Raw genomic sequence first — 12,268 nt, forward strand, 5'->3', positions numbered from 1 at the left:
GATTTCACCAAAAACACTAAAAACCAACTAAAACAGAAAGATAGCACATGTAACAAATAGCTCAAGCAAGTGCTGCCTATGCTACCAGTACCTGTAGATGCTATAGATGGCAACAAAAAGTGCTAAACAAGATGTGATTAAAAAAATCTACACTGCAGATGAAATGTGTACTACTTGTTAGCTTTTGTGTGAAAAGGTACTACTCTTGCCCACAATATAATTTATTTACTTGTATTTACACAAATGAAATCATTGGATTGACATTGTTTCGGCTGGCAAAAGCCTTCATTACGGCAACCATTTTAGGGCATCCTCCTCATTAAGAGGTGTAGCTGTCATTCCTCAGTCTAAGCGTTGTCAGTTGTCATGTCTCCTAGTAAACCATGTCAAGTGTGCTCTGAAACACCTTCAGTCCTCACACGAAAACGCTATCATTCTTCCTGCATTACTGTTTCACTCCTCACACATCAGCATCGCACAATACGGCGTCACTCGTCAGTCATCAGTCCTCACTCGTCAGTCCTCACTCGTCAGTCATCACTCGTCAGTCATCAGTCCTCACTCGTCAGTCATCAGTCCTCACTCGTCAGTCATCACTCCTCACTCAAACTAGCTGTCTGAATGAGGACGCCCTAAAATGGTTGCCATACTGTACTGTGTGGTTTAACGACATCAATCACCTCACAGGAAAAAGGTTCTAATATATATAAGATTATAAGGTTGTTGTTATATGGGGCGAAAACATAACCCCATTATGGGGTTATGTTTTCGCCCCATATATTGTATGGGGTCCCCATACAATAACATGGGTTTTTCTGTCTGAATGGATTTGCATGAAACTTTGTGGAAAGTTTGGTCATGAATGGTTACAGATGTTATAGTTTCCACTTTCCAAGGGCACTACCACAGCAAAAGGCTACTGTAACAGTGGTCGCGGTAATGTTTGGCATGGATAATACTGTTTGTTTCCATCAGTAAGAGTTCAACAAGATGTCAAATGAAAGCTGAAAATGCACAGATACCAATCTTTTCACTCTACGACCAAAACTCACTGAACTAGTAGCCAAAGAAAAACTAACGCGGTTTGTTTACCAAAATACTGCTCAGCTGATCCCTTGTATAACTTCCAAACAGATTAATGTAACATGAAACTTCCTCATTAGTGGCATAATCATACAACATGGGGGACTATTATAATATACTGTGTGTATATATATATATATATATATATAGTGTAATGATCCCACAAAGCAGTCGAACAGTCAGATTCTTGTCACCGCACTTTATTGTGGATCGCTACAACCGGGGACCACTGTCAGCCGTGGTCCACGCCAAAACAACACCCCACAACACGCACCCAAACCCAGCTAGCTTCTCCTAGCTCCGCAGCTCCCAAAACACACACAGCCTTCCCTCAGCTTCCCACATCAACAACCCAGAGCTATCGCTCTCCCGTTCACGTTCGCCCTTCCCCCAGCCAATCACAGGTGAACCCCTATCTTCCACCACACCCCCAGGCTGGTATGCTGCCTTTACGTACCCCCGTAAATCCCCACAGACATGTCAACCCCAGACTAACGTGACAACTAGACAAACCCATGTTTACTGACAAACCCACATCGCTACAATATATATCTTTTTTAAGTACTATAATATAGCCTAAACTAAGACTATGAATGGGAAATAAAATGCAAAAGAAAAAAAAATTAAGATGTTTACAAAGGACATCAATGCAGGTTTAGCTTCGTTTTATATATAATAAAGATTCATATTTATCTCAGAGACTGATAGCACATAGATAGAGGTGACGTGGAGGCTGGGTTTACCCAGGCTAGGCCAACCCCACAGACGTATTTAGATAGATACACTGTTCTCTATTTCAGCAGGGTTTAAGTAGTTGTAAGGCACTGTGAGGTTTGAGTTCCTCTTTGTAATGGCCTCACTGAGGAAGGACAACTCTGCTTGAAATTCCTTAATGATCTGCTTGGGGGCAGGTTCATCAAAGCGTTCTTCAGGATATGTACCCAGAAGAACCTGTCAAAAAAGACACAGAAAAACCAAAGGAAACATGACTGACCACTGACACAGCAGACTGTTTAAGATACCATAGGCAGTTCTAAATGGATTAGCCACGTAGGCCAAAGTGTGTATTCAATCATGTCAGCCAAACTTACAACATCGCTGTATTTGCTGGCAAGCAGCCAAGCCATTGTCATGAATTTGACTGTTTCTCCAATATTTGGGAGTGTCTCCATGATTGTCTTCATGTTAGACTGCCCCTTAGTGGTTGGAGGAGCTTTGCGCATCAGGAGAGGGCTGTTGGCCATCCAGCTGTTGTAGTCGTACTAAAAATTAAGAGAGATGTTTCAGTATCTATTGCAGGTCTGTCTATTTCTTTTGGGGTCGTGGGCCCATCTTTAACTGAAACCCACTTTAAAGACAATAAATGTCAGATTAACGGCATTATTACATACAATTATATAAAACTATATAAGAAAGGTCATGTTTTCATCACTTTATTCAGATGATATCCTACTGATCTTGCACATGTGCCATATGTTTGATGACCCTAATCTATTATCAAATTTGTTTGAATTCATAAAGCATCTTTTTCCCCAATTCTTAATGATCTCACCTGCCCATTGTTGACTGCAGCATGTTGAGCAGACATTGTGAAGATCATCATGGTGACAAACTTGATCACTTCCTCCACAGTGCGAAAGCTTTCAGGAATCCCTGTTGGTGTCACCGTCATCATCAATCATTTTATGCCATTATTGTAAATATTTATGTCTGTATGTACATTTATAGATTTGCTGTTTACACAATTATATGACGAGAACATAAATAAATGACCTGAGCTTCTGTTTCCTAAGAAGCCATGGGTGAATATCTCCTTGATCCATGCCTGGAGCTCCGGGTCTCTACACACGTCACTATCTGAGGGGTAATAGTACTCCACCATTGCCTTAGCAAAGCTGGAGAGGAAGCGCAAGAGCTTTTTGACTTAATGATTTTCAAACCCTATAATTTCTTGAATTAGATCATCTTTGTGCCAGCCAACTAACATTGTCTCTATCCTTACTACCTGCTCAAGTACTCAAGTACTGTAAAGTTTATGACCAAAGCTATATATATGTCATGACATGATTTGATTTTATCACCTGTTGATGATGCTCCACAGCTTCAGTCCATCATCTCTGTAGTAAAAGTTGGGGATGGACTCCAGTCCTCGTGCAGCAATGTTGTCTGGCAGACAGAGGGAGCTGTAGGTCGTTTCAGAGAGAGACCTTCTCATGATCTCCTCCGTCCCCTCTAGTCCAAGGGAACTCTACACACAATGTGAAGCTACATTAGAGTTGGCTGAATCTCTTGCTCACGATACTGTAATTGGATTTTAAGGTTCAATTTCTGAATATTCAAAAATATGGGTCAAAGAATCATACTGTGCTGAAAGGTCCATTTGGTGCCAAAAGAGCTTTGCGTCCAACAGTGTTTATTTGGAGGGTGTAGCGGAAGTGTGGGATCAGTAGCTGTACAGATGAGACAACAGAGAGAATAATATAAATTAAATTACATTAACAATCAATTTGCGATTTATGCTACAGCTAAATTCACATTTTACACAGTAATCAATTTACAAAAGTTCATAATCATAAGTAATATAATGCAATGTCATGTTCAGATCACAAAACATTGGCAGGGAAACAACTGAACTCCATGATCTCCCCTATGTGACCATACCTTGTAGAAGGAATGAATTGCAGGGAAGCTGCGAAGAGTGGCAATAGCAAAGGCTTCTGCCAGAAAATGAGTGTTCATGAGGTGATAAACAGACTCATATTGCAAGACATCTGCATTTTTCAGAAACATCTTGGCTAGCATCCAGTCGCTTTTTGGGTCACTGGGCAGAAAAATGGGATTCTGCTCAGACGGTTGTTGATGCAGCTGAAATGTCAAAAAGATTTTTCTTTTCATACAATGTGGCTATTTAGACTTTTATGAAAGTATAATACACCATTGGTGATTTGACAAAATATTCTACATTATACATTCATAACAGTATGAATACAGGCATTGATTCATCAGTGAAATACCTGGATTGCGATTGGCATCAGTTTCTTCTCTGGGTTCATGTAGAACAAGCCGAGCCCAGTAGTCAGGGGTAGAGGTTCACCGTTATACATCCTTGTGGCTAACCCCTCCATCCTCTTGTAGTCACAGAGGAATATGTTGCCTTTCTGTTATGGGAGTCACAGATAGAAGAAAGAATAACAAATGGAAGTGATCCCACATGCAGGAAAATGCTATTTAATGTTAAACAAAGAGAACATTAAGCAGTCAAACTGTTATCCAAACCATCATCAGTGTTCAAGAGTCATAATTCATCCATTCATTCATTCATTCATTTTATTTATACCGCACTTTTCATTCACAGAGAATCTCAGAGTGCTAAGAATCTGAGTGCTATCTCAGACTGCTAGTCATAGACCGTAGGGTCATCATCTCACTGCTACACAAGCATAGGTTTAAAACTACGTAGTATAAATTGTCTGCAAAGACAGCTGAGGCACTCCTCTTCCAGACCTCCATTTCCATCTGCAGAGAGCTTCCACCTTCCAGGAATGGCTTCACCATCTCCTCTGTGACTGGAAAGTTGGAGGGAAGCTTCAGGCAGCGCTCGATCACATTGGGGTTGGTTGCATTCAGAAACTGGAATCCATAAAAGTCATCTTCGCTCCAATGCTCTGAGACATACTCTGGAAGGAGAGCAGTTGACAGATACATTTTCATAAAGTCATGAAAATAAGGAACAACAGCCAGAGAAATTGATACAGTGGATGTAATGCGATCACTGAGTGCTCAAGTGACATCACCGATTCTATACATAAGTGATTTATGATTAATTTGAGTGTGTCTTTGAGTGAGGCTTTGGAGACCACTGTGTTCCAGACCAGGGGAGACTAACTCCCATGGGTCCACTAGTAGTAGTACGATGCAAAGTGTCTGTCTGTGTCTGAGTTAGTGAGCAGAATTGTGTTCGGTCACAGCTATGCCATGAATGATTCAGCGTGATCACATGTAAAATCTGTACATGTGAAAATGTATCAGTGGCCAAAAATGGCTAATCAGTGGCCAAAATGACTCAAGACAGGTTCAGCACCATGGAAAGCTCCAGATTGTTGTTGTAACATGTTGTAATCAGTGAAGTGGACTATGAAAACCCTCTGGGGAGAGAGAGACGAGAGGCTGCCAGTCACACAGGGACAGATATTGCACTAGTGATAATGAGAAAGTTGCAGTTGAGTTAACCTGCAACGCTATTGATAACTTCTGCTATACCTGACATCGCAGTCTTGTTGGACGAGAAAACCTTTTTCATGGCCTCAATGTTTTCCCACTCTTCACCAGATCCTGTCATTCCCTTAAGGTTGGATTCAGCAGACCTGAGTTAGGGGTAAGAAAGATTATACTGTAAAAGGGCAAGGACAATGCAGATGATTAAACATTACTAGTTCAATATATATATATATATATGTTTTTGGCTTAAAAGGGTAAGGGATGTGACTATCTTTGAACCAAGTGGTGCTCCAACTTAAAAATAAACACAAAACTCACATCATTTTCTTTGTATAAAGTATTTCAAATGATTTGGACATGGAAAAGCGGATTTCATCTGGGAGCTCAGAGACATCTTTGAAATTGTTTTTGTGGGGCAGTCCCTCAGCATACACCTCCCATCTAAAACACAGAAAGCAAAACTGAGAGCATGTAAATATTTGTCTAGAGATAGGCTTCTGAGAGTTTAACTGCAGATCTAGGTACACATTGTGGACATGAAAACCTTACTGGAACAAGGAGGTTTTAAATTCCAGCTCTTGTTTGCGGTGGTCAATCAGTAGGCGGTGCTCCTCCTCAGATGCCTTCATGGCTGAGAAGATCAGGATAACAATATGGACACAAAATTAGTCACATTAGAAATTACACAACGAATATATTTTAACATTAACAGGAATCTTGAGCAGAAGAGATATCCTAATCATTTTTGTGTATATTGGAAGCAGACCTTTCCCTCCTCTGAGCTCAACAAGTTCCCCCCTGGACACCCATCTGTGACAGGGGAAAAGGATGACTTCTTCCTCTGGAGTGGTCACCACAATTTTGGAGCAGAACCACTCGTCTTCTGGGAGATGCAAATAGGGATCTTTCTCCAGCTTGACCAGTAGAAGTTTCCCCAGAGACGAAGCCGTTTTCACAGTATAGGTCCCAGTCTGTGGGGGAAGGGTTCGGGTAGGGTCATGAAATTACCGTCCATCAACCAACACAATAGCTTAAGTTAAATGGTGCATTTATTAAGTAATCACTACACAGCGGCAAATTCAACTTACCTTCCCAGCTGTAAAATCAATGCCATAGTTGTTCAACTCTGTACGCTCACTCTCTCCTTCAGTTCCAATTAAGATGACAAATATGTAGTCAAATGTTCCTGCATGTCTTTTGTCACCTGTTGTCACCTCTAGCTTGTACTCAGCCATGATCACTCTGTAGAAAAAACAGGAAATGTCAAACATTCAATTGTAATTGTTCATAATATGCTAACATTGTACAAAAGTAACCAGAGTAGGAAAATACAGTATGTATCATATCACAAAATCTATTATTGTTCTCTCTTGCTATCACAAAAGTATACTAATGTTTAAATTGTCTATTAACTATAGACAATCTATTAATTGTCTATTAATTGTCTTTTTTTTTTTTACTATTAACAAATGACCAACTGAAAAAAGATATATATATATATATATATATATATATATATATATATATATATATATATATATATATATATACATACACACACACACACACACACACACACACACACACACACACACACACACACACACACACACACACACACACACACACACACACACACACACACACACACAGACACATTGTGCAAGTGTGAAAGCTTTCCTAGCCCTGGGCTAACATAGCTCTCTTAGCCCCAGGCTAAGAGGGTGACTTAACCCCGGCTAAGTGTAGTGTGAAAGCCCTTAAGTCTTATCCTACCTTTGCAAAAAAAAAAAAAAAAGAGCCAAGAAACCTACCTCCTTGCTTTAATTGGCAGTTCCACAGTGTGTTTCCTTGTCTATATTCTAAATTCTTAGCTGACACCTGTCTTTCGCCAGTGATCCTGGTTCAGGGACATTCCACCCCTATCCACCTGAGAGAAATATTGTCCCCAAGGCTAGCAACTTGTTTGTTGAGTTTCTTTTTTCAAGGTGTGGCAGTCCTCTCACTATGTGGCTCATTGCACTTTACTGATTGGTTAATTTCAGTCTGCAGATCTTGCCTGGGGCTGCCTTGATTACTTGATCTGGGATGCCTGGATGCTCCCTATTTGAGTTGGCTGCTCACTATCTCTCCTCCTCCTTCACTGTTCTGTTTGGTTTGAGATTAGGCTCAACTCATGCATGCACTGCATCCACAACTGCATCCACAACTGCATCCACACTGCATCCACACTGCATCCACAACTGATGTTACTGACTGACACCTCTACCTTTATTTTGAGTCATTCATTTAGTTTACAATAAATACTTTTGTTTTTCTTTTGAAACCTGTGTGGTCTGCCCTCATTCGTGCAGTCCATTGAGCCTGGGCTGTTACAGGAGGCAAAAAGGACTTCATGCTCAGTTAATGGTATTGACCACTCACATGCTCTGGGGACACTAATAGACTCAGGAAGACTATTTACCCCCTCGCCACGAGAATACTGGTTGGAGGAGTTTGTCAGACAGGGTCCTCACAAGAACACCTCAGTGAACATAATTTCTAACATGAGTGACTGTAGGCTCTCTGCTATGGATCAGGCACTTTATTAACTACTCAGCCAGAAACCCATCTAAACGCATCATCTGTGTTAACGACAGATGATCTCCTTATACGAATTACATTTTGAACCTGTGTTGAAAAGTTTTCCTACCCGTTAAAGTCAGACTGGGTCTCGGCAGGTGTTCACTCTCGCTCCGTGGCTGGTTTCGGCTGGCTGGTTGGTTCGTGGGTTGGTTCGTGGTTTGCTCGGAAATAGCATCTGCACGCCAGGGGACCTGAAGACCCCAAATGATGATTCCCCTTGTCTTTTATAATAACTTTCCGCCAAATCATTTGCCCTGGCTTAGCCAATATCCTACCTCAAGATTCAAGAGATTCAAGATTCAAGATTCAAGATTTGTATTGTCACTCCGTACTGCAAGTATCACGTGTGAAATTCTTGTGCTGTAGACTCTGTTACAACATAGTGCAAAAATAAAATAAAAAATAATTAAAAACAAGAGGCAACAAGCAATAAAGCAGTAAGACACGCCACAGACAGTGGCACATATGTGCAAATGGCATGAACATACTTTAAACATAATTAAACATAATTAAACATAATAACATTCTGTTAGGTGCAAATAGCATATGCCTAATTAACATACTATTGAACATTAGTCATATGTGATGGTAGCAGCTGCAGTGCGGTACAGTACGGCTACTACGCTCAGTGGCGTGCCTGACCAAGTTGGTGCCCTAGGCAAGATTTTTGCTGGTGCCCCCCCCCCTCCCCCAAAGAAAATATTATAAAAATTATATTGCAGCTAATCCACCACTGCAGTGCAGGCTCAGAATCGCCCTTCCCCAGTGGCGCTGGAAGTACTTTTAGGTAGGGGGTGCTGTAAGGAAGGGACTCTCGGTGCTGCCCGCGAGGGCTGCGGCGAAGAAAATTGTACGTTTTTTGGACTTTCATCCATATTTAGAAGAATATTTAATTTTAAATTAACATTAGGATACTGTTGTGATGTCATTATTCAGTATCTTCTCCTTTTCTCAGTCACTTTCATGTAAGCACCTGCTCTCCCTTTAGTCGTTTTACACTACAACAGACAGCAACACAGGCATAAACACTGAACTTATTATTATTATTATGGAAAACCAGATTATGATGAAAATCAAACACTTTTGAAGAGAGAGCGTATGAAATAAGATTAGAGCTGGGAAGCACAAACTGTTTTTTAATGCATCTTGTTGGTGGTATAAACACAAGACAGCCAAATCCAACAATTTCGAAAATCCCATTTCTTGCCACCAGGGGGTGCTGCAGCACCCTCAGCACCCAACTTCCAGCTCCCTTCCCCCACTCTGGGAAAAAGCTCCGAGCAGGTAGAAGGGGGCGCGGCCGCGCAGTGGGTGGGGTGGTATGGATTAGGGACCATGGTGAAAGTGCTGCAGCCCAAGCAGCCAGAATTAGAAAAATTATTTCACTATTATTTAAAGACTTAAGACGTTGTTCTGCTTATTTTTTGTCTACTATTGTAAAATAATAGTAGGCCTATTATCATGAAAAAGTATTTGTAAAAAAAAAAAAAAAAAAAAAAAAAAATTTACCCTCTCTGGCGCCCCTAACGGCTCAAGCGCCCTTAGCATTTGCCTAGTTCGCCTAATGGACGGCACGCCACTGACTACGCTATTTGTATATGTTAAGGAGTCTCGTGGCCTGCGAGAAGAAACTTCTACTACCACCACTAGCCTAGGTAAACCCAGCCCCCACGTGACCTGCTCTCTCAGTTCCCAGTCACTAGTGACTGAGAACAGGTCTGAGAGCAGGTCACTGGGGGCTGGGTTTACCCAGGCTATACCACCACTACTTCCTCATTTCCCCCCGAATCATTTCCAAACAGGACCTTGAACTTCCTCAATATAGCCACCTTGCGACACCTGTGACTTTCCATTGGAACATTTCCACATATCTTCAGACCGCCACTGTATATCTCAAGCAGGCACCTGTTCTACTTCCTCTTTTCCCCCTCTTATCTAATTAAACACATGTATGACTTCCCCTTTTTATATAATCCACACGTGCCTGAATGGGCTTTCTGAATACTCCATGTTAAATATAATTGATTAAACCTTGCACATATCAAATCACTTATCATACCCTCGCCTGCCGCGGGTCCGTACTCATTGACACATGACAATACTTAAACCCTATTTTTCACGTTAAGTCGAAATTCTTGTAATTCTATGCATCACTTTATATCACTTTATTAATTCACTTCTACATCTTGTACTCCCATGCATCCTGTGCTCCCTGCTGATTAAAAACGTGTACTGGTATTCTGATCAAGTTGGAATAATTACATTTCTTTGCACCAGTGACTTATAGATTGGATGCCGTGCACTTGTATAAGGTGGAATACAGTTTACTCACGTTGTCTGTCAAATACATTTTAAATCTTTGCATCTGAGCCAGAGTGTACAGTTTCCTCTTTTTCATTTGAGGGAATACGTGTCATACATGTAATACAATATGCTTTGTTTTGACTGTATGCTCCCAGCTTTGGGCACAGATTGGCCAGGTGTCCATGGGAGTACGTTGAATTGATATAGCTGACCCTTGAACATACATGTAAAGCAGAGGCCGCCTGTGATGGGACACCAGAGGAAAGTGGAAGAACAGTATCTCCCCTGTAATAGATGGACATGAACCAATATTCCAGTGTGCTTTGGGGATGAGACCACCTTTGTTTGTTTATTTGTTTATTAAAAGGATCCCCATTAGCTGCCGCCAAGACAACCGCTAGTCTTCCTGGGGTCCAAGCACATTACACATTACATGACAATGATAGTAAAATGCAAGCAATAGTAAAATGCAATAGTAAAATAACAAGCGCAAAGGAAAATCACAGAAGACTAAATAAAAAACAATACAAAATCAAGACAGACAGTAGCATGGTCAGCTAGTCCTCTAGCTGGCCTTTATCCCAAATATATAGGATCAGTACAACTCTCTGTACGTTAGAAAACACACATACTGTAGTAAGTAAAGTCAAAATGATGTGACAAACATCAATGTGTGTAACCCTAACCCATAATCTATAATTAGAACTGAAAATGATGCACATTGTTACATGTTAATACTTGGTTCTTTTATAGTTGATGGTATGAAATACCATCAGAATTTCTTCAAAATGCAAAAACAACTTCTTTGTGACAGTATTCTGCAATATCAAAACATTCTGACAAAAGAGACAGTTAGAGCTGCACTGTACCAGGGGTAAGATAGCCCGATCCTGTTCCCAAAGCCTTGCAAAGTCTCATGAGTCCTATATAGTTAGGCACAGCATTTTAACATCACATTTTACATATTATAGTGGTTCCAACTTTATGTCTGTAAGGAGGTTGTAAGAATTTCTAGAATTCCAAAATATCAGTTTGTATGTGTGGTGGTCAACCATGTCAGTGTGTTGAATGTGTTTTCAGGGCAAAAGGTCAGTGTTAGGATTTCTCTATTCAGCTCAAAAGATGACTAGAGGAGACAGCTGAGTGGAGACTGTAGTCTGCAGACTTGGCTTCACCAGTCTAGCAGAGGAGTGATCATTCTGACTGCCAACAAGCTACTTTGAAAGCATAGCTTAGGAAGCTACTAACTACTTCAGCATGGAAGTAGTTGAAACTACAGCAAAGCTACCCTGGGAGAAATGTAGTTTAGGAAATTAGAAGCTATGCAGAAAAAGTAGTTCAAAAAAAGTGGTGGAAATGGCCAGGTTTTACTGTGGGAACCCTACTTATTAGGCAGGGTGGGGGCCCCCGGACACGGTCCAGAGTGACCCCCTCCCTCCACTGGAGACATGGGTTTTATAGATATGCTTATGAAAATGGCAATTGTCCATGAGATACAGCTCATTGCCCGTTATATGAGGTCAACTGTCTGAAAGGAACGGGTGTCAATAACTATAAAGACAACCTTTGATAACAGTTAGTATGACTCGCTGCCAGAGGACAAGAGGACCTGTTGATATGAAGCTAATCATTAAAATAAAGCAACCATTCATTGACAAGTATAGGTGACCGTAAATGACTCCCCCCACCCCCCCAACTACAGGTTATAGCAGTGCAATGAAAATTTAGTTTGCCCTCGTATAGTATATAGTATATATATAGTCCATGTTGCACTACATGCAGTCCTTGGCAGTGTCCAAGTCAATAGGATTATAAAAAGATGTTTGGATTATATCCCCACAGACTAGCATGCATGTCCATTATTAACTCTTGATTTACACCTGGACCGTTCTTGAACTTACTAATAAGATGGTTTTCTGTTTTGCTCCATCTTCTGCTGTTGATCTGACCGCTGTGCTGCGTACTTGCAAATTCCTCTTTTGTAATCTAATTACTCACTATGGCTATTAAAGTTAATCTTGAATAAAAAGCTGTATTT

At 40.8% G+C, this 12,268-nt stretch overlaps 1 protein-coding gene across 1 annotated transcript; it reads right to left on the minus strand.

Annotated features, from left to right (window-relative positions):
- Positions 1-1,372: 1,372 nt before the first annotated feature.
- On the minus strand, positions 1,373-8,099 carry LOC310782652 (hydroperoxide isomerase ALOXE3-like). Its single transcript, XM_083643359.1, has 15 exons — positions 7,994-8,099; positions 6,390-6,543; positions 6,068-6,272; positions 5,851-5,932; positions 5,620-5,742; positions 5,344-5,447; positions 4,588-4,760; positions 4,098-4,241; positions 3,745-3,948; positions 3,447-3,533; positions 3,165-3,331; positions 2,857-2,978; positions 2,636-2,736; positions 2,175-2,345; positions 1,373-2,034 (listed from the first exon to the last, which is right to left on the minus strand). The coding sequence occupies exons 2-15, from the start codon at positions 6,534-6,536 to the stop codon at positions 1,855-1,857; spliced, it is 2,010 nt and encodes a 669-aa protein (XP_083499485.1). The 5' UTR covers positions 6,537-6,543; positions 7,994-8,099; the 3' UTR covers positions 1,373-1,854.
- Positions 8,100-12,268: the final 4,169 nt, after the last annotated feature.

Source organism: Poromitra crassiceps (genome assembly GCF_964638095.1).
Source record: "Poromitra crassiceps genome assembly, chromosome: 9".
Lineage (NCBI taxonomy): Eukaryota > Metazoa > Chordata > Actinopteri > Beryciformes > Melamphaidae > Poromitra > Poromitra crassiceps.